The 22,838-nt window shown below is 53.5% G+C and overlaps 1 protein-coding gene across 1 annotated transcript in view; it reads right to left on the reverse strand.

The window, feature by feature from the left end:
- Positions 1-12,564: 12,564 nt before the first annotated feature.
- The window catches only part of VPS53 (VPS53 subunit of GARP complex), a 160,458-nt gene continuing 150,184 nt past the window's right edge, over positions 12,565-22,838 (reverse strand). Inside the window, exons 20-22 of the mRNA XM_055133685.1 lie at positions 18,324-18,461; positions 16,513-16,617; positions 12,565-16,260 (exon numbers count right to left, since the gene is read on the reverse strand). Coding sequence (XP_054989660.1) covers positions 16,090-16,260; positions 16,513-16,617; positions 18,324-18,461 — 414 coding nt within the window. The 3' untranslated portion in view covers positions 12,565-16,089. The remainder of the gene's footprint in view (positions 16,261-16,512; positions 16,618-18,323; positions 18,462-22,838) is intronic.

Genomic DNA, 22,838 nt, shown 5'->3' on the forward strand with positions numbered 1-22,838 from the left:
CAGTAGAACTGGGCTGTTGTCAAACGGACTGGTCTGTGGTCCAGTTCAACTGGTCTGTTGTCTGCAGACCGACCTCGGTGATTAACAGCAAGCCCCGACCTAGGGTTTGGGTTGCTGGCTGAGCTGTGCCCAGGCCCAGCTGGCAGGTGGTGGATGGGCAGCTCTGCCGTGCTAAAGGCTACCCAGTGACATCCTCGCAGCAGCAAACTTCAGACCTGTTGGAGTCAGACCTGGAGAACCGGGAAATGTGGAGATCTGGCCACTTTCGGTCTCCCGCCCACCTCACACATCCCTTTAGCTAAGGACTCAAAAAAGGGATGTGCCACACAGCAGGTGTAAGGTCACACATGCCAGGATGGGGAAGCCCAGGACCATGCCCAGCCAGAGAGGGGAGCCTGCTCCATGCTTAAGTGAGCAGACACCCTCCCTCCCTCCATGCTTCTTACTTCCCTCCTATTCTCCCTCCTTCCCTCCCTCCCTTCCTCCCCCTCTCTCTTCTCCCTCCCTCCCTTCTTCCTTCCTTCCTTCCTTCCTTCCTTCCTTCCTTCCTTCCTTCCTTCCTTCCTTCCTTCCTTCCTTCCTTCCTTCCTTCCTTCCTGTCTCCCATCCTTCCTTCCTTCCTTCCTTCCTTCCTTCCTTCCTTCCTTCCTTCCTTCCTTCCTTCCTTCCTTCCTCCCTCCCTCCCTTCCTCCCTTCCTCCCTTCCTTCCTTCCTTCCTCCTTTCCTTCCCTTCCTTTCCTTCCTTCTTGCCAGTACTATCTCTCTGGCCCCATGTATGTCCTTCATTTTCATTTAATTATTTTATTTGCTTTGGTTTTGGGGCCACACTCCATGGCTCTGTGCTCAGAGATCATTCCTGGTCAGGGCTTGGAGGACCGCATGCACTGCAGGGGATGAAATCAGAGTTAGCCACATGAAAGGCAAGTGCCTTGACTCCTGGGCCATTTTCCCTGCCCACTGCCACTAAGTATCTGTTAAATTCACTTTCTTTTAAAATAGTACATCAGGAAAGGTATTTGTTTGGCATGTGTCTAACCTGGGTTCAACCCCCCGCATCCCATATACTCCCCTAGCCTTGCCGGGAGTGATTCCTGAGCGCAGAGCAGGAGTACGCTCTGAGCATAACTGGGTGTGACCCCAAAACCAAAATAAAGTAAAATAAACTCACTCCCTTTTTTTTTTCTTTTTCTGGAAGAGGACAGGTCCCTCTCAGTGTTCTTTGAAAACCATACCTTTGTCTTTAAAATACTTAAAGAAATCAAATTTAAGGAAACCAAAGTTCTTTTTTGGTTTTGGTTTTAGGACCTGGGGGGTCTACTCCTAGTACAGTGCTCAAGACGATGAGGTTCCAGGGACAGAATCTTGGACATGCATTTTGCATGCTCTGGCCCTTTGGGTGTCTCCCCATCTCAAGTGCTTTAAACACAAGGACGACAGGGATGCCCTGCAGGAAAGGGGCTTAGATTCATCCTAAGGACAAGTCAACATTCCTGAACCCCAGAACCAGTCTGGCCCTGGGAGCCAGGCTGCGCGGTGCCACGGACACTGGCACATGGCAGTGGAGCGAGCAGAGCTCAGTCTGCTCTCTGGCTGGGGTCACTGAAAACACGCTCTTCTGACTCGGGACGTGGCAGCCGCCGGGGCCCTGTCTGACTCTGCTCCTGTCCCCGCATCAGCTTCATTTGGGGTAGGTCGGAGGGAGATGCAGGACTGACCTTCGCTGTCGTGATGCTTTTATTCCCCAGACACAGGCTGAACCCCTGCACTCTGCAGTTGGGCTTTGAGCTCTTTGAAGACAGCCTGGAGCAGAGTGGAAAAATCAAGTTCCCTCTTTATCTTTTCTTTTCTTTCTTTTTTTTTTTTTCAGAGGTTACTCCAGGCAAAACTTACTTGGGTTTTAAGAAGTCACTCCAGGCAATGCTTACTTGGGGGCCCTGTGGTGCCAAGGGTTGAACTTAGATCCTCACGTGTATGGAGTGAACCACCTCCCCAGCTCCCCTTCTTGTTGGTTTTGGGGCCACACCTGGCTGTGTCAGGGCTTACTCCAGGCTCTATGCTCAGGGATCAGTCCTGACAGACTTGGGGGACCATGTACGGTGCCAGTGATGGATCCAGGTCAGCTGCATGCAAGGCAAGCGCCCGACCCACTGTACTGTCACTCTGGCCTCTCTCCTGATGGTTTGACTTGTCTTATCAGAATTCCCAGAACTGTGGCTGGTCAGACTTTGGGGGTGCAGCAGCTGAGTGGTTCCAGAGAACCTGTATGAGGCTGTGATGTCTGCCTTGGCTTGTATTCGTCCCTGGGTCTCTCTGGGTTCTGGCATGGGTCTGAGCCGAGTCCCTCCATGAGGAAGGCGGCTGGGGCAGCTTCTGCTCCAGGAGCTGCCTGGCTATTGTCCAGGTCCTGAGCATGGCTGGTTAGTTTTGGGCCACACCTGACAGCGCTCAGGGCTTACTATGGGCTTACTTCTGGCTCTGAGCTCAGGGATCACTCCTGGCAGGCTTTGAGGGAAAATATGGGGGTGTCAGGTATCAAACCCAGCTCAGCTGTGTGCCAGGCAAGCGCCCTACCTACCCCTGTACTATCTCCCCAGCCCCTAATCTCTGGGGTGCGGAGGGGTGCTCTTGAGGGTAAGACGGCTCCCACCGGATGACGACCCATAGATGGATGCTTTCTGGGTGCTGCTTTGGGACTGGGGTGCCCCACATGGAATCCTGCCACCACTTGCAGAGCCCAGTGCTGGCCTAAGCTGAATCTACCTGGAACCCCACGGCCAGTGCCTTCACAGCCATGTTCTCTCTGGCAGCAATGATGGCTGGGTGGATCCTCTGTCCGAGTGCGGGGTGGGGATTGAATTCAGAATTCCCCGTGCCAGCACCATGCGTTCCCCTGCTGGTTTGTGCAGGGCCGGCAAAGCCTCTCCCAAGAGCCCCAGGACAGTCGCTATGTGGAGGCAAGAGGGTGGCCACCCTGTGCCCTGCCCTTTGCAGTCTGGGTCTTGCCGATTCCTGACCCTGTTCTTCCTGGACAGGCTAAGGGAAGCATTCTCAGGCTCTGCCTGGGGAAGCTGGTGGCACCTTTTCCCTTGGGCACCAAATCACCCCACTGCCATCGGATGGCTGGGATGACCTGGGTTAAGCAGAAGTGGGGAGGGAGAGGTGAGCAGGTCAAACAACCACCAGGAGACTCATCTATCTAATGTGTTTTCACTGCTAGGAAGGAAGGAGGAAAGGAGGAAGGAAGGAAGGAAGGAAGGAAGGAAGGAAGGAAGGAAGGAAGGAAGGAAGGAAGGAAGGAAGGGAGGGAGGGAGGAAGGGAGGAAGGAAGAAAGGAAGGAAGGGAGGGAGGGAGGAAGGAAGAAAGGAAGGAAGGAAGGAAGGAAGGGAGGAAGGGAGGGAGGAAGAAAGGAAGGAAGGAAGGAAGGAAGGAAGGAAGGAAGGAAGGAAGGAAGGAAGGAAGGAGGGAGGGAGGGAGGGAGGGAGGGAGGGAGGGAGGGAGGAAGGAGGGAGGGAGGGAGGGAGGGAGAGAAGGAAGGAGCCTGGTGGGAATCTGTTACGGAACTCGGTGACCACACAGGGTACTGGGATGGCCCTCTCCGCTGTCCCACCAAGGTTCTTTTTCTGGTTTCTCCACTGGAGACAGCAGGTCCGTGGGAGGGTGGCCTGGCCTGGCCCAGCGACTAACAAACACAACCCCAGGAGCCAAATGCAGCCTGGGTGATGAGGCTGGCGGCCCCAAGGTGGGTGCCCTCACGAGCGAGCCCTGTCCCGTGTAGGTAGGCCCCACCCTGTGTGTCAGCTGAGAGCCTGTCTGCAGACGCTCCCTCCTTCCGCACCGCAGAGCTGATCCCCGCCAAATGAACCCCAGATGGGTCTGCGCCTATGCAGTGCGCGTCAGTTCTGCAGGCTGACCCCAGACCGGCCGGGCGCGGGGCGCACAGCCCCGGGACTGCACCAAGCCCCCTGGCTCCCTGGCAGAGAGGCTCTTAGGAGTAAGGGTGCACGGCCAAGGCCCCCCGGGTCCGTGGGCTCCCGGCGCCGCCGGCGGGGGGGGGCGGCGCATCTGGACCGCGGCGGGCAGGGCGCGGCGTGGGAGCCGAGGGGGCGGCGCGCGGCGTCTGGGCCCCGCCGCCCTCCCGGGAGCTGCGGCCCGCGCGCGCCCCGCCGGCCCCATGCGGAGCGGAAGCGGCTGTGGGCTGCGGCCCCGCTGGGAACTCGAGCTCGCCTTTGAAGCCGTGTTTTTCACTTCGGAGTCTCGACTAAAAATTGGTCAGGGGCGGGGACAGGCCTGTGGCGAGAGGAGCGCCCCCGCGCCCTGTGCAGCTCTTCCCAGCCGGGGCTCCACTGGGACTTGGATCATGTCCCCACACTTTGGTGGGACCCTCCAACCAGGGACAAAAATCCTTCTGGGACTCCCTGAGGTGTCACTCATCTGCGTGAAAAGCAGTCCGGCTTGGGCTTGGAGAGATAATACAGCAGGTACAGCGTTTTCTTTGCACGCGGCTGACCCGGGTTCGATCCCTGGCGTTCCATACGATCCCTTGAGCACCGCCAGGAGTGATTTCTGAGTGCACAGCCAGGAGTAAGCCCTGAGCACCGCCGGGTGTGGCCCCCAAACAAAAACACAAAACAAACTAAAATAATAAAATTAATTAATTTTTGAAAACCTGGTTCCATGAATGCCTGCTATTCATTTCCTCTCCCCTTTCTAGCACCTTCCCTGCGTTTCTGCTAAGGGGTATGTCAGTAACCTTCTTGGACCCCCATATGTTTAGTGCTCTTTGCCTGGGGGTGAGGGGGTGCCTGGGATCAGTCCTATGGATACTTGGCTAGTTTGATGCTTGGTCCAGTGATGAGATGCTACCCAGGTCCAGCAATGCCGGGGCCACCATGGCCACCCCAGTGGTGCTCCGGGGATTATGTGGTACTGAGGATCAAACTCAGGGTGTCTGCATGCCAGGCATGCACCTCAGTCCTTTGCGATCTCTATAGCTTTATTTACCTGTTTTTGTTCGGCACCCACACCCAACTGCGCTCAGGGCTTATTCCTGGCTCTTTGTTCAATGATCACTCGGTGGACCACATGGGCTGGAACCAGGTGGACTGAGTGCAAAGTAGATGCCTTACCTGCTGCACTCTCTCCAGTCCTCCCCTTAAGTTTTTAGAGCTCTGTCCTCAGTGATGCCCAGCTCAGTGAGGCAGTCCGACTGCTTGGTGCTCGGGTCCAGCCACACACACAGTGTTGCTCGCCTGGTGGTGTCAAGGGACTGTGACGACCACTCCATACCCACTGGTACTTGTAGTGTGTATGGAGGGGCTGCGTGTAATACCAGGAATCAAACTCAGGGCCTTATAAAACACGTGTTGTACCACTTGAGCTCATTTCCAGTCTTCTTTCTTATCATTTATTTGGGTTCCGGGGCCATATCCAGCAGTGCTTGGGGGCTACCAATCACTCTCAGCCATACTTGGGGGATCAAATCTGGGTCTCCTGCATCTTTGAAATATCTCTCCAGCTTGCTTTTGTTGTTGTTGTTGTGGGCTGTGGGGCACACCTGGTGGTGCTCAGGGGTTACTCCTGGCTCTGAGCTCAGGCAGGCTTAGGGAACTGTATGGGATCCTGGGGATCGAACCCTGGTCAGCCACATGCAAGGCAAGTGCCTTGCCTACTGCACCACTGGTTCGACCCCTCCATTTGCTTTTTATTTTTTCCATTTTCTTTTTATTTATTTACTTTTTGGATCACACCTGGCAATGCACAGGGGTTACTCCTGGCTCTGCACTCAGGAATTACTCCTGGCGGGGCTCAGGGGACCCTATGGGATGCTGGGAATCAAACCTGGATCAACTTTGTGCAAGGCAAACGCCCTACCTGCTGTGTTATCGCACCAGCCCCTCCATTTGCTTTTTAATGAGGAAAAATTATTGGTGCCCAGAACCTCTTTGATGATGATGCAATGGAAGACTAAGACCACGAGGGTTTGGGCGCTTTAAATAAAGGCACATTTTCAGAATAAAAAACAAGACACTTGCACCATTCTCTCGCATTTAAAGTGCTGGCTTTCAAGACTCTCCCTTCTGCTGTAGAGTAAGGAAACTCTCTCCTGGAGTTGAGTTTGAGAGGGGAACTGTTTTCCCTCACACCCTGAGCAAAGCCAGCACAGGCCGGGGGCTGGGGCGGTGGGCAAGACTGGGAGTGAACAGGGAATTGAAGTCATGGAAGGGCCAACGGTTGTGGCTGTCTCTGCACCGAGGCTGAGCTCTCCCTTCAGGAGCAAACATCAACCCTGGAGTGTGTGCAGTGAGAGCTCCTCTACTCAGGTCAAGCCCAAGTTGGGTCCCTGTGGGTTTGTGCAACGAAAACCAAAGGGGAACTTCTGCTCCCTTGCTGGTTTTCTGCAGAAGGTGCTGTAATTACGCCCTCCAGAGAAGCTTTCTCAACTGGGGCCCAACATCCCCCAGAGGGTCCCCAGGATGTGCCAAGGGGGCCCCAGGGGAAAATTGTGTAAATGAGGGGCAGCACAGGAAACTAGGGCCAAGTGGTAGGACAGAAGGGTGACGGAAGGAGGGGCCATGTGGGGCTCAGGAAGAAACTAGGCTGGAAGGGATTCATGGTAAGAAAAAGGTTGAGAGCTGGAGCAATAGCACAGCGGGTAGGGCATTTGCCTTGCACATGGCCGACCGGGAATCGATTCCCAGCATCCCATATGGTCCCCTGAGCACCGCCAGGAGAATTTCCTGAGTGCAGAGCCAGGAGTAACCCCTGTGCATCACAGGGTGTGACCCAAAAAGAAAAAAGAAAGAAAGAAAAGAAAAAGGTTGAGAAATACCCTTGATGGAGAAACAGAAGCAACCATGTAGGGTGAGGGGGTGGACAAAGGGTTCACCCTCTGACAGAAGATGCTGGGGTAAGAGCTGCTCACACTTTTGTTTTTGATTTTTGGGTCACACCCGGCGATGCTCAGGGGTTACTCCTGGCACTCTGCACTCAGGAATTACTCCTGGCGGTGCTCGGGGGACCATATGGGAATCGAACCTGGGTCAGCCGCGTGCAAGGCGTATGCCCTGCCCGCTGTGCTATTGCTCCAGCCGCTTTTTTCACTTTTTAATTGAATCATTGAGGTATACCCTTACAAAGCTGTTCATGATTGGATTTCAGTCATACAGTATTCCAACACTCATCCCTCCACCAGTGTACATTTCCCAGCACCAGTGTCCCCAGGTTCCCTCCCATCATCCCCACCCCACCCCCTTTTTAATTTTATTTTTATAGTTGTTCAAGATATTACATTGAATATTCCAACACCAAATCCCACCACCATTACATCTTCCCACCACCATTATTTCCAATTTTCCAACCACCACCCAAGCCTGCCCCAATAGCAGGCCCTAAATAATTTATTTTGTATTATTTGTTATGAATATCATCATCATCATCATCATCATCATCATCATCATCATCATTCACTAAAAATGATCAAAAAAGAGTTCCTTAGAAGAAAGCGTGTGAAGATTGTTGTATCTCACCTTGGAGCAATTAAGCCCTTGTGTAAAAGGTTAATAATACATTGTTACAGGTTAAGCCTTGAGTGTTAATATTTTCTTGATTGAGATTTGTTGCCTTCTACTTTATATCCCATCCAACGTGGTGTGCTACTACTGGTATATCAGTGGTGTAGAGTATGAGATTTGCGGCATTTGTGGCTGCACATCAGGAATTCTAAAATTTTAAATGGGGTAATACAGCTGGAGTTAAATAACTAGATATTGACTTTAGGGTCCGGAAGCATCTCTACAGCTTTTTGCTCTTTTGAGATTTATTTATGAACCTCTGGATCATGGCTGGTTAATAAGTTTATATGGTGCCTGAGGCAGTTCGTGGGCATGACTGCCAGGCTCCGACAAGAACAGAAGGGTGGGGGGAGGTCGCCCATCCCTGACTCCATCCCGGGCTGGAGATTTCGGTCACAAAACCCACATACTTGAGTTTTACAACAGATTCATTTCTGGATGAGGCTCGTTCTGAGCCTGTGGAGTTTGGCTGTGAGCATGGTGGAGATTGGGTTACAAAGGTTTTTGGCTGCCGGGGCTTTGTTTGGCTCACCCCCACCCCGCCCCCTGCCCGGGATGCCTTGGATGAAACTCATCCTGGTGCGGGGTCTGGAGGCATCTCTCTGAGCTGGTCACGTTTCAAATGTGTGTGTTATTTTATTATAAAAAGGGAACAGAGTAATTTATTTATTTATTTATTTATTTGCTTTTTGGGTCACACCTGGCAATGCACAGGGGTTACTCCTGGCTTTGCACTCAGGAATTACTCCTGGCGGTGCTCAGGGGACCCTATGGGATGCTGGGAATCGAACCCGGGTGGGCCGCGTGCAAGGCAAACTCCCTACCTGCTGTGCTATCGCTCCAGCCCCAGGAACAAAGTAATTTAAGAGTTTTCTTTCTTTTTTTTTTTTTTTTTTTTTTGCTTTTTGGGTCACACCCAGCGATGCTCAGGGGTTACTCCTGGCTTTGCACTCAGGAATTACTCCTGGCGGTGCTTGGGGGACCATATGGGATGCCGAGGATCGAACCCGGGTCGGCCGTGTGCAAGGCAAACGCCCTACCCGCTGTGCTATCGCTCCGGCCCCCAAGTTTTCTTTTCTTTTTTTTTTTTTGTGGGCTCAGTGGTGCTCAAGGGCCACTTTTGATCTGTGCTTTGAGGTCACTCCTGGCAGTACCAGGGGTCAGCGGGGTGAGGGAGAGGGAGAGATGCAGTGATAGGGGTTGAACCCAGGGCCTCCAGCATGCAAAGGATGTACTCTACCCTTTGAGCTCTCACCTCACCGTAGCAGGGTATTTTTCTAGAGGGTGAGCACCAATAAACAAAGATACTTTCAGGAAGATTTTATACTGATGACATGATTCTAATAGCCAAAAAAAAGGGAACTCACTGGTTTGTATACTGACAGGAAGGAGAACAGCTAGATAAGCTATACTCCATCTGAACTACAGAAGTGTCTATTCAGGGGGCCCAGGATGTGGCTGGGTTAAGGACCTGGGTTCAATCACTGGCAACACTGGGAGGGAAAAGAGTATTTGCGATAGGAAGGCGGGCTGGAGCAATATTGCAGCGGGTAGGGAACTTGCCTTGTACATGGCTGACTTGGGTTTGATCCCTAGCATCCCATAGGGTTTCCCACACACCAGAAGTGACTCCTGAACTCAGAGCTAAGAATAGCCCTTGCGCATTGCTGGGTGCGATACCCACCAAAAACAAAGAAAGAGACTATACACATAAAAACTGCTCTAGTTGGATGGGACTGAGATTTCTCTATACTGTGCAAGCAAAGAAAACCAGAATTGGCGGCTGGGGTCCATGTCTGACTGTAATCCTTTTCTGTGCACTGAAGTCCTGTGGAAAATGGCCTCATACATTTGAAAACCACTGGCATAGAGAAGAAAGAGCATGGTAGGGGCCTTGAACATGTCACTTGTTCTCCAGATGCATGTGGAGCTGACCACGCGGAGCAGGGGACAGGCACTCTGACCTGATGAGATCCTACATGCCGGTGAGCCATTCATTCGCAGTAAACACTCAGTACTAGCGCCACCCTCCACCCCAATTGTGTAGGAATAGTGTTGAATGAGGGTAGCTTGGACCCCCCCTCCCCACCCCGGACCTTCTCATGATCATACGTGTCATTTACCCACCACACAGCCACAGACCCAAGCTGAACTAGCTGGACTCTTATCCTCCTGCTCCCCCGACCCAATTCTCACAGCCAGTCCCAGCCCGGGAGTGAGCACTTGGGACCCATGAAAAGCCCCGTGGGTGTGACACAGGCCCAAAGGGACAGGATTTTTCTGAGTAGGAACTCATATTTTCTCTATATAAAACTTGCTAGTTTTCCACTTGCCTGCTACTGCTCTTCTGTGGCTGCTTCAATCAGCCCAATCCCAGAAGTTTGGTTTGTGAAGAACTTTCTGGAATGTGGCCTCTTGAGCCGCTTGTATGCTTCCTCCCCTCTCTAGAAGGGACTTCCTTTCCACAACAAACTTCCCTTTACTTCTGTGGCCAACAAAAGTATTTGTGAAGTGAGCTGCAACTTTCAGGGGTACCAGGTGAAACGGTAGCAAGAAAGCTTCCTCCACCCCCCCCCCCCCAACTGTTTGCTTGTACTCTTCTCAGAAGGAAGAGCAGTGCACCAACTGCTAAAGAGAAATTTCTTAACTGTTGAAAAAGTCTCCAGGGGCCAGAAAGATTGTACAGTGGGTAGGGTCTTGCCTTGCATGTAGTTGACCTGGGTTTGATTCCTGGAACCATATATGGTCCTCTGAGCTGGCCAGGAGTGATTCCTGGACAGAGAGCCAGGAGGAAGCCCTGAGCACTGCTGGGTGTGGCCCAACTCCTCTCCACCCCCCCCCAAAAAAAAAAAAGGAAAAAAGAGAGAAAGAAACAGAAAGGAAAGGAAGAGAAAGAAGCAGAGACAGAGAGAGACACACAGAGAGAGACACAGAGAGAGAGACAGAGAGAAGGGCAATTGTGTAAATTCCATTTGGTTACTGACCAGAGTCCTCAGATTAAGTGATAAACATTCCTAAGGGAGAGCATTTAGCTTTGTTTTCACCACATTTTCTCAGTATCCTGCAGGGGACTGCAAGAGGCAGATGAGGGCTTGTCATTGGATTCCTGCGACTGGGCTTCCTGGGAAAATGTCTCAGTGTCTTTGCCTTTGATGGACTTTAAAGCAACCCTGATGAGCCTCAGCCTCCCACTTAATGCTGCCTGTCCTAACACACTTAGGGGTTTTTGGCGTTGTAGGTGAAAAAAGAGAAAAAGTGCAGACAAGAACTTTGCCTCTGCCAGGAGCAGTCAGTTGAGGAGTCTGGTCTTTGGACACCAGACACTGTATCTAAAGAATTCCTTTGGAAGGAAGCCTTTAGCAGCCCTTCTCATTTGCACTCCGAGGAAACATGCCACATTTTCCACAACAGGCGGCCCTGCCAACACCACCAGGAGGAAGCTCTTTCCTCAGGGTCTGCAGGTTTATGCCTAAACGCTACGGAAGCAGCAGCTTCCAGAGTAGAGAGGAGGCGGGAGCGTCTCTGAAACCTTTCAGTTGGGCGCATACACATGACCTAAAAAGGCAAGGATGGGAGCCTGCTGAGTTCATTGTGTGTGCCACTGTGTGTCACTTGGTCACTTTTTTTTTTAAAATGTCTTTGGTTTTTTGGCCACACTTGGCAATGCTTATGGGTTGTTCCTGGCTCTGCACTCAGGAATCACTCCTGGCAGTGCTTGGAGGACCGCGTGGGATGCCGGGGATCAAACCCACGTTGACTGTGTGCAAGGCACCCGCCCTACTCGCTGTACTAAGGCCCCAGGGTTTCCTGGGAAAATGTCTCAGTGTCTTTGCCTTTGATGGACTTTAAAGCAACCCATTCACTGGTCACTGTGTTTAAGTGCTGCATGGTGTCACAGACCAAACTGTCTCATCACACCCACCCTGTGGCCCAGGGCGCATGTGTAACGCGCACGAGACAATGGTACTCCTTAGGGCTGACAGCAGTGCTCCTCAGCCTTTCCACCCCTGCAGACCCGCACCAGCACCAGAAGACATACAAGCTGGGCTTGGATGACCTTTATTTTTGGGCCACACCTGGAGATGGTCCAGGGCTGATTCCTGGCTTTGGACTCAGGGCTGACTCCTGGAGGGCTCGGATGACCAGATGGGATGCTGGGGATTGAACCTGGCTTGGTTGCATGCAAGGCAAGCACCATTCCCACTGTACTATTGCTCCAGCCCCTCGTCTTGGATAATCACCTTTCCAGTACGCTTCAACCCCCTCACTGATGTTGAAAAACAAAGGCTCAGGGATCACTGTCTTGCTCAAAATGGCAAAGTGCTCCGGACCCGGAGGCCTAACCCCAGGCTGCTTCTGCTTCTACCCTGCCAGTGACCGTCTCTCTGGTTGGAGGAGAAGCTGGGCGGAAATACACTTCTACTGTTCTTCTGGGGGGTCATCAGAAAGGGTTTCTTTGCCCCCTAAGGCCCGGCTCTCGCTGCCCTGTTAGAGCGGGGAGTCAGAGAACAATCAAGAATGGAAACTAGGTAATGACCTCAAAACCAAACCAATGGGAGAGCTGCCAGTACCCAATGCTGAGACATCGGGCTCCCCTGTGCCCCAAGCTCACTGCAAATGCCCGTGGGCAGGATCCACGCCCTGCTCTGAGACCTGAGACCTGCTGGCAGCCCCTGGGAGGAGGCAGGAAGGAGGAGCAGGAGGAAATCACTGGGACAGAAAGCCCGAGTGCGACAAGGGTCCAAATCGGAAGCAGAACCCTTCAGCCGTGTTTACAGGGAGTGTTTCCAGCCCAGCTGGACGTGCCAGGACCTCGCTGATGAACACCACATTCTGTTTCCGGGCCCCGCTCCCCCAGCCGCCAGGGAAGGGGCACCCCTTCTCCCCGGAGAGCGGCAGACGCTGAGCAGGGGCTCAAAGTTCAGGGGTTGCTAATTCTTTCCTGAGTCTGCTCTGCCTTCCGTCAACAGTAAGGAAATACATTCTCGCAAATGACAGCCAGTAATGCTTTAATTAACTGTAATATTTTATGCTCCAATATGCACCACAAAATCGCTTCCAGATGGGGAAAATGAAAGATATCTACACAAAAGAGGCAATCCCTTTAAGGAAATTTATCTCTCCCAAAGGCACAGAACGCTGAGGGTCCAAGAGGCTATCTACTTTGATATATGTTAGGAGACTGGAAAATTCTATATACTGTATGAAATGCAACCACGCCAACTTTTCGTTCCCCGAGTTTCCAAGGCTATTGTTTAAATGGCCCCATGCAGTTCTAAAGGTCTTATTTTTAGGAACTGGACTTGGGAGCCGAGAAGTGTGAAACATTTGCCTCTACCCGGGCAAGGCTGTGAAGTCACTGTGAAGATGCGTCTCCCCGGGAGGGAGAGAGCGCAGTTCCAGCCGTGAACTTCTGGCCTTTCCCGGGGCGTGCTAAGCCAGGAATGGGCTTGTCTAGTGGGGCACCGGGCAGGCTGTCACCTCGAGGCTGAGCCTGCTCCTGCCACACTGGCAGCCCTGGCAGCGGGTCCTCTGGCCTGTGCACCCTTCCCTGCAGCCACGCTGGTTCTTGGGGAGGGAGCAGCGGCAACACTGAACTCTCGTTCGTTCGGCAGCTGAACTTGGAAGTCACAGTGTGAGCTGCGCGTTTTGCCCTTAGGACGGAACCAGAACTTTCTCCCGCCTGGCACCTCTAAGCCAGCCATTAGGAAGTGTGACCATATTAGCAGCAGCAGGTGTTCAATTTTTTATCAATTATAAATTACCAATATTTATTTTAGCCATGGCGAGGGTGAGGGGAGAAGAATCACATACCCCGGTGTGCTCAGGGAATCACTCCTGGCAGGGCTTGGGGAACCGTATGAGGTAGCCAGGATCAAACTGGGCTGGCTATGTGCAAGGTTAAGTGCCTCACTGCCTTTGGCATTTCTCCTAGCTCTCAAATTTTATTTTATTATTATTTTTAAAGAGCTAGAGAAAGTATTAGGGGGAAGGAATGGTAGTACAACATCTGAAATTCAGTATGACAACAAGGCTGGGGCTGTTCTGATCAGTGAGTGCTCCCGATTCCGTTCTTTTGAAATAACAACAATCCATGAGTCTTGTGTTTGGGGCTTGGTCATCGAAACTGGAGATGGTCGGCTTGGGAGTATCAGAGTTTCTGACACAGTTGCACCCATCGACCCGCATTCAAAATGAAAGCTGCTGGCGATCAGCAAAGGGTCTACACTGGAGGCACCAGCTCACCTCAATAGTCACGACACCCACTTGGAAAGTCAGAAATTATAGAAAGGAGAAAAAGAAACCCCAAATCCCAACCACACACCCTCTCTCTCTCTCTCTGAAGATGTGCTACAGTAACCAATCCTTTAGGAAAGAAAAATTCTATTGCAAGGCTCTTAATGGAGGTGTAAATGTGACCGTCACCCGTGGACCACGCCTACAGGTGTGCTGGGCCTCGTGGCTCACTGGCTTGGCCCCTCCGGGCATCCCTGTCCTTCAGCAGACCCGGGTGGGTTCTGACGCGCCCCCCACCCTACCCACCGAGAACCATGCTCTATCTTCGCAGGACGCGCGCACGGCTCGCAGACCCGTCAACGAGACACTGAACATAACTCCTACTGACAGCTGTTGGCCCCTTGGAGATTACTGACAATGTAATAAATCAAGAATGAAAATTCCCTGGCTGTGACCACCAACCGGTGGGAGGGAAACAGCAGTTTGACGTCTCAATGCCATTACGGAGACGGCTAGCAAATGACTCCTCGTGAAGGAGCCGAGAGCCAAGTGTGGATCTGTAAACACCGAGAGTGACAAGAACCAGGTGCAGGAGCCCCCCGGCTTCCCCGGCTGATGACAGATGGCTGAAGTGGCTGCTCAGAGTGGAGGTGGGCCCGCGGCGCCCTCGCTCACGAGCAGCGTTAACCTCAATCAGTGCGGATGGCGCGGCTTCACCAGAGCCCCCGCTGCGGGTGGCCGGTGCTTGTTCATCCTTCCCACCGCCCCCGCCCCCAGGTGTCTCATGCACAAGCCTCTCCTCCAGGATCTCTGCTAGAGCCACACGCACTGCCCCACCCCTGACTCTGCTCCAGGGCTGGCGGCTGGAGAGGCTCCATGCCTGCCTGTCGTGCCAGCCAGAAAGAAGAGGCTGGAGACCAATGAAGAAAGGAGGCTGGGCAGGGAAGGCGCGCACAGCAGAGAGGCCAGACTGGAAAAACAAGAAGGCAGGCAGTGGGGTTGGGGGCAAGTCTTTAAAATCTGCTATACGGCTGTCTCAAGTTTCTGTGGATTTCCAGAAAAAATTCTCTGTTCTGAAGTGTTTCGTCTTCTCCGGGGCAGGCTTGGGACCGAGCCAGGGGCCCTGCAGGTGCTGGGGCTGCACTCTGGCCCTCTGAGCTCCCCCAGCTCCTGGAAACTCGCTTGTGAGTGCTCCTTGGTCATCCCAGGCCTGTGGCAGTCTCCGGAAGCCCCCCCTTCCTCTCAACGGCATCTGTGCCAACCAACTGTTCATGGCTCGGGAACAAATGTGCACACGAGTACTGTTCTCTCCGGCCTGGTTGTGGGTGACTGAGGCTTCATGGCCAGGAAACCAGGTGAGTCAGGGCGGCCAGGGGAGAAGCAGTCTCTCGAGCTGCAGGACGCGCGAGGCAGAGCTGAGAGGCTGTCCCCTCAAAGGAACGCAGGCCTGGCCAGGGTGTGCCAGGGTGGTGCCAGGCTCAGCATCCCAGTCACCAAACACCGCCTTGTATCCGGGGCTTCTGGGAAGGGCTCTGGATATGATGGGAACGGGGAGGAGGGGGGTCAGAGGTCGGGCTTTGGGTTTTTTTTCCTGTGGTGCCGAGTGGGAGCGCAGACCCGGAGAGACCATCTGTCTGTAGTGCGTGTGTGTGAGGGTGCAGGCAGAGCTCTCTCCCACCCGGCCGGGAGCCCCCCCGCAGTGGGGACTGCACACGGGGACCTCGGGCCAGACAGAGGGAAGCCCTGGGTTTCTGAGACACGGGGGAACACTGGGACAACTCACTGCCACATTGTAGAAAGCACCAGAAACAGAATGTGTGCCCTGGAAGTCGGGCCGCTGTAGGAGTGTGTGCAGGAGCCCCCCTGCCCAGAGGCTGTCATCCTGGGGGGCACTTCCTGGGTGCAGAAAGCCCCTGCCCCGCCCCTATTCTGCACCTGCACACGCTGCTTCCTGAGACAGTGGGAGCCCAGGGAGAGCAGACAAAGGAGGGGGCAGCCGGGCCGGGCAGTGCCTCGGAGGAAACAGGGCCACACGGTGTGGGGACACTTGGGGAGGGTGGCAGGGGGGACGAAGGAGCCCAGCCCAGCCGCGGGGCCCAGCCCTGTCTCCGGGCCACCCCCCCCTTCAGCCTCACTCACTTCCGGGCTCGGGACGGGGACAGAAGACAGAGGATGGGAGAGACACACCAGCAGGGCAAGTCTCAATACTGACCGCTTGAGACCTGGGGGGCGGGCACAGAGGGTTTTGGGGTGCGGGAGGGGCGGTGTCCGGGTCCTTTCCTACAGTCTCTTTTTGATCAGCTTCTCGAGCTTGCGGATGCGTGAGGACTCCTGCTCGGGCGTGGGGGTCAGCAGGGACAGCGAGCCAGAGCCGTCGGGCCCCGAGGGCGGCGCGGGGAGCCGCTGGCGGAAGAGCTCCAGCATGCTGCTCTGCTCGCTGCGCTTCAGGCCCTGCGGGAGGGAGGGGGAGGTGAGGGCCGCGCAGACTCGGGGTCCCCAGCTGTCCCAATAGGACAAGCATTTCACGGGTCATGCACACCTGCCGTGCAGGGGGCCGGCATGCGGTGAGCCCGGCATGCCTGGCCTGGGCTCATGCCCAGCTCCCACGGCCTCCCTTGCCCCGCCAGGCACTGCCCCGCCAGCCGCCCCCAGAACAGAAACCAAAGATGAGGCTATTCCTGGGGACAGAGACCCCCAGCTGACCTTCATGTCCAGAATCTTCTGGAAGGTCTCTGTGTTATAGTCCGTAAGGAGTTTGATATAGTTGTCCACGAATAACTCCAGGGGCTCATGCGGGGCCATCACCACCTGTGGGGACAGACAAGGCGGGCACTGAAGGGAGGCCCACCCCGCACCCCACAGGGCAGGCCGCCCCTGCCCACCAGACGGCCTCGGCGATGGCCAGCAGCTGGCGGCTCGGAAAGGCCCCCGGCCCAGTTCACCTTCACACTCAGGAAGAACATTGGCGGAGTCACCCGTAGCGCTGCCCACGGAGGACAAGCGGAGCACTTCCCCCGGAGCTTCCCAATCAGAGGGCAGGGGCGGGGGCAGGGCGCTGGGGACGCTGTGACCAAGGGCCTCCTGTGGAAAGGGCCCTGCACTGGACAAGCGGGCGAACACGGGGTGTGGAGAGAGGCCGGTTCCTCCACAGTGGCACTGCCGAGGCGCTGCCTCCCGCCCCCAAGGCCCGAAGTCCAGAGCCTGGTAGAACTGCCTTCCCTGACCAGACGCCCGCAAACCTAGGCACCATGTGGAATAAAAACCATTCAACAACCCCCTGGAAACTATCTTCTTTCTGTGAAAAAACAGAAAGTGTCCCCCAACTACACCTGGGGCTGCTAGTTCCCCTATCATTTCAGTTACGGAGTGTGTGTGCGCATGTCTGTGTCTCTGTATGTGTGCGTGCATGTGTGTGCATGTCCATGTGTTTGTGCATGTGTGTGTGCATGTCTGTGTCAGTGTGTGCATATCTATATGTCTGTATGTGTGCATACATATGTGTGTGTGTGTCTGTGTTTTATGTATGTCTGTGTCTGCATGTCTGAATTGTCTGTGTGTTAGTGTACAAGTATCTGTGAGTGAGTCTGTGTCTGTCTGTATCTATGTATGTGTTTCTGTGTGTGGTGTCTGTCGTGTGTGTGTGTGTGTGTGTGTGTGTGTGTGTGTGTGTATGTGTCTTTGGGTTTGCCCATGTGTCTGCACATGCTACTGTCTTCTCTGGAAAATACTGATGGGAACTCAATATATAAACAGAAGAAAAGGACCCTCCAGTTTATCTCTTGTCGTGTTGAAATGAGAGTCTTTCTTCCTCGAGCAATACATGTTCCTCAGGAAATTCCTGACATGCACCGAGGCACGGCAAGGACTAGCAGACTCAGGAATTCTCTGCAGGTTCTCCCCGAACCGAGTGCCCCTGCCCCAGGAGAGGGCAGTGGTTGGGGAAGGCCATGTCTGGGCAGCTCTGGGCAGCTGTTCCGGGCCCCAGGCAATGTCCATTCCTGCTGTCGTCTGTTTGTGAGGCAGACCTGAAGTCACGCTCATCCTGCACATTCTGGAGCCTTGGCCCCTCTCCTCAAGGCCTTCGCTTCTCAACAAGTCCAGGTGTTGCTCGGGGCAGGAGGGCAAGGCTTAGACGCTCTCCATGTCCTCAGCCCGCAGAGGGGTTTTAGGAAGCCCTGTCATGTCTGCACGGTGTTCCCATTAAGCTGCAGTGGACAAAACACCAGAGAGGCAATGCTAACGGAGGGCTTCCCAGGAACAGAGAGCAACTCACTGTGACAAGACCAGCTCACTCCCGATCTTGGCCAAATCTAACAAGACCGTTACGACAAAGAAGTCACCTGTCAGGAAGAATGACTGGTCCCCAGACGGGCTACTGACTTTGACTCACATCCGGTGAGGCCAGTGGCCAGTGTAGCCTGAGAATGCAGACGACCCTCTGGAACAGGTGCGTCTGGAACCCAGCCCTCAGCCACCCCGCCACCCTGTCAGACACGCCGAGGGAGGCGGCACACCTTGAGGATCATCTCCGCCCGGGTCATGCCTTTCACCACAATCTTCGTGTAGCTGGCGGGGGCCTTCCTCACCACCTGCGAGCCAATGGAGGGGAGGTCGAGCAGGACCACCTTCAGGGAATGGGTGTCCAGCAGCAGCTGTGGGTGCAAAGCAGAATGATGCCAGTCATTTCCTCAGGCCAAGACATGCTGATTCCTGACACACTCCTGACTTTATTTCCTGATTTGATCATTCCTTACACTAAAGGCAAACCCAAACAAACTGGGGGCGGGGCGTGGGGTAACGTGGCTCAGTGGCACAGTGCACGCCTCGAGTGTGTGAGGGCCTGAGTGCAATTCCAGGCAGCACTGATTTGGGGTCACGCTTGGGAGCTTCTGGGGGTTACTCCTGGAGAATATACGGTACATGCTGGAGGCCCAGCTCTGACCTCTCTCCCGTGGGTTGTGCTCTCATTGGCTGGGGTGGATATGACTTTCAAGCTAATGATTTCCTGCTCTGGACGCAGTGGGACTGCTGGATCCCATGGGAGTCTACTTCTGACTTTTTTTGTTTTGTTTTGTTTGTTTTTTTGGGTCACACCCGGCGATGCACAGGGGTTACTCCTGGCTCTTCACTCAGGAATTATCCCTGGCGGTGCTCAGGGGACCATATGGGATGCTGGGATTAGAACCCGGGTCGGCCGCGTGCAAGGCAAACGCCCTACCGCTGTGCTATCTCTCCAGCCCCTACTTCTGACTTCTTGAGGAAGCTCCGTATTGCTTTCCAAAATGGCTGGAAGCCCACCAGCGTAGGAGAGCCACCCGTTTTCTCCACAGTCACTAATACTCCTTCATTTCAATGTGAGCCACCTGCACAGGTATCAGAGCTTCCCCTGGGGCTCTGAGTTTCATTCCCCCGGAAGTTAGCATCTTGTCCTGTTTGCTGGCCATCACTATGTTTCCTTTGGAGAAGTATCTACTCAAATCTTCTATCCATTTTTGGGCTGGAGCAATAGCACAGCCGGTAGGGCATTTGCCTTGCACATGGCCAACCCGGGTTCAATTCCCAGCATCCGCCAGGAGTGATTCCTGAGTGCAGAGCCAGGGGTAACCCCTGAGCATCATCAGGTATGGGCCAAGGAGCAAAGAAAAAAAAAAACAACCTTCTACCCATTTTATAATGGGCAGACTTTTTTGGTTATTGTTTGTCATATATTCTTAGGAAATATCTGTTATATATATACTGGACATTAAACACTTATCAGATGTATGAACATCTCTGATCAGTGGGTTGTTATTTCATACTATTAATGTTTTCTTTTGCTAAACAAAAACTTTTTTTTTTTGCTTTTTGGATCACACCCAGCGATGCACAGGGGTTGGTTAGTCCTGGCTCTGGACTCAGGTTAGTCCTGGCTCTGCACTCAGCAGTGCAAGGCAAATGCCCTTCCCGCTGTGCTATTGCTCCAGCCCCCAAAACTGTTCTTTTTTTTTAAACTTATTATTATTATTTGCTTTTTGGGTCACACCCGGCAATGCATAGGGGTTACTCCTGGCTCTGCACTCAGGAATCACTCCTGGCAGTGCTCAGGGAACCATATGGGATGCTGGGAATCAAACCCGGGTCGGCCGTGTGCAAGCAAAATGCCCGACCTGATGTGCTATCACTCCAGCCCTAGATTTTGTTTTTGAACCCGTTCAATCACTCTATACCTTATGATAGGTCAATTTAGAGCATTAACATTTAGGGTCATGTTGAAATGTATTTATTGGTATTTTATTTCTCTAGTTTTTAGTTTGTCTTTGTTCATTTATGTCTTATTTTCTTTTACTGTGCATTAGCATCTCTACTTTTTGTTCCTTTTTCAATTAATATTTTTCTTCGGAAGATTTTAAGGATATCTTGCATGTTTCCTTGTAAGATTATATACTTATAGCCTATTAAGTGACTTGAGCTCGAATTCATTCTGGTAAGCCACAATTTCAGTTCCTGTGATGCAAATTTGTGGTGTTTGCATCACTGCTTCTACACAGAAATGCTTTTTGTTTTTTAAGTCACCTTAATATTTCTTGCAAGGCTGGTGCTGATGAATTGCTTTAAGTTTTGCTCTTTTTGTTGGTGGGGGAGCACACCCAGTGGTGCTCAGGGTGTACTCCGGCTCTGTGCTCAAGGCTCACTCCTGGCATTGCCAAGGGAACCACATGGGGATTTGGGATCCAGCCCAGGCCAGCTACATACAAAGCAAGTGCCTTACCTGCTGTACTATCTCCCTGGCCCCAAACTTTAATTTCACTTTAATTTTTTAGCTATAAAGCCTTTTATCCCTCCTTTGACTCTGAGTGTTAACCTACCAGGGTAGAATATACTTGGCTGAGAATGCTTTTCTTGGGCCCAGGGAGATGACAGGACTGGAGGGCGTCCCTTGCAGGAGGAGCTCTAGGTCTGATTCCTGACACCTGATGGTCCCCCCCAGCACGCTGGGTATGGGCCTGGTAGCCCCTGAGCACTGCCAGCCTGAGCAGCCCTGCACCGCAGAGCCAAGAATCAAACATGCAGCCTCTGAGCACTGTTGGCAGGCTTCCTCCTCTGGGCCCCTCCAGCCCCCAAACAAGAACCTCCTTTCCCTGGAGTGTCCCGACTATGCTGTGCCATCTGACCTGCGAGGTCGCCATGGAAAACTCTACGGGTGATCTGACAGGGCTTCCCGTGTGGGGTTCAGAGATCTCGAGACGCTTACAAGAGTCCGATCAGTCATATTTTAGGTTTCCAGACCTTAAAAAATGGTAATGCAGCTATGCTAAGGAAAGAGTGATTGCATGCTGTGACCCAGCCAGTCAGAGGCCAGACCCAGAAGGTAGCTCCAGGCTCCTGCAGAGAAAACTCCTCCCTCTCCTGCAAAAGGACAAGGTGCACAGAGAAAGGCACCCTAGCCTCAAGGGACAGATCAGAACAGACCATCTGAGGCGGATATAAAGAAAGGGGTCAAAAGTAGAGCGAGGGGCTGGAGAGATAGCACAGCGGGTAGGGCGTTTGCCTTGCACTCGGCCGACCCGGGTTCAAATCCCAGCATCCTATATGGTCCCTGAGCACGGCCAGGGGTAATTCCTGAGTGCAAAGCCAGGAGTAACCCCTGTGCATCGCCAGGTGTGACCCAAAAAGCAAAAAAAAAAAAAAAAAAAAAAAAAAAAGTAGAGCGAGAGTATTGGGGAAACTGTCTGCCATAGAGGTGGGGGGGAGTGGGTGGGTGGGGAGAATGGGGACATTGGTGGTGGAAAATGTGCACTGGTGGAGGATGGGTGTTCGATCATTGTATGGCTGAAGCTCAAACATGAAAGCTTTGTAACTGTAGCTCATGGTGATTCGATTAAAAAATTAATCGGCGGGTCAAGAGACATTTGACAGGAGACCAGACACTTGCCACCTTGCACGTGGCAGACCCCAGTTTGACCCCTGGGACTGCATGGTTCTCTGAGCACTGCCAGGAGTCACCCCCCAAGCACACAGCCGAGAGAAAGCCCTGGACACTGCCCACCTCTAAGCACACAGATGCCAAACTCTAGATGAAAATCCTGACATGAGGGGCTGCAGTGGCAGCAGAGTGGGTCGGACATTTGCCCTGCATGTGTCTGACTTTGGTTTGATCCCCGGCATCCCATATTGTTCCCCAGGCACCGCCAGGAATAATTCCTGAGTGCAGAGCCAGGAATAAGCCCTGAGCATCACTGGGTGTGACCCCCAAACAAAAACCCTAAAATAAGAAAATAAAATCCTAGACATGAAAAAATACATATGCAATTAAAAAATAAAGGTGACTGTCCCACCCCCTCCCCTCTGCTGCATGTTTCCTTGTGGTGCTCACACTACTGTGCTCCCACAACCCCTGGCCTCAGTGCCGGCCTGGCCTGCATGCCTCTCCACGTAGGGCCTGCACATGTGCTCACCAGGGGCTGCACTCGTTTCAGTTGCATGCTCACGCACATTCTCCTTATCTGGGAGGCGGGGGCCTGGGGCCACACCCAGCGGTGCTCTGGGATTCCTTCTAGCTCTGTGCTCAGGAGGTCGTGTGGGCTACCAGGGATGGAGCACGGGTCAGCCACGTGCAAGGCCAACACCCTTCCTACAGAGCTGCTGCTCTGGCCCCGGCACGCCCTTGATTGTTGGACCACAACTGGTGTGATGCTCGGGGGCTACTCCCAGCATTGTGCTGGGGGGTCTGCTCCGGAGAGGCTCAGCAGACGAGGCGCTGGGGGCTGAATCTGGAGCTCCTACACACACATGTTCGGACACATGTTTGGGCTGTAGTAATCGCTGGGGGCTGCAAGCCTGTCCACAGTGCCTCCCTACCTTCTAGGCACCGTGCTCCCTGGGGAGGCGCACTTCCGTGGCAGTGCTCCCGCAGCGGTCACACACTGCTGAGTGCCAGCAGTCCCGCAGAGCGGCTGAGGCCCCGAGTGGCACACTGAACAAGGGACTAAACTCAGGGCGTCATGCTGGAAAGCGGGCTGCAGGCTGTCCTCCAGGCCCCGAGTAAAGAC

The sequence above is a fragment of the Sorex araneus genome, chromosome 3 (genome assembly GCF_027595985.1).
Source record: "Sorex araneus isolate mSorAra2 chromosome 3, mSorAra2.pri, whole genome shotgun sequence".
NCBI lineage: Eukaryota > Metazoa > Chordata > Mammalia > Eulipotyphla > Soricidae > Sorex > Sorex araneus.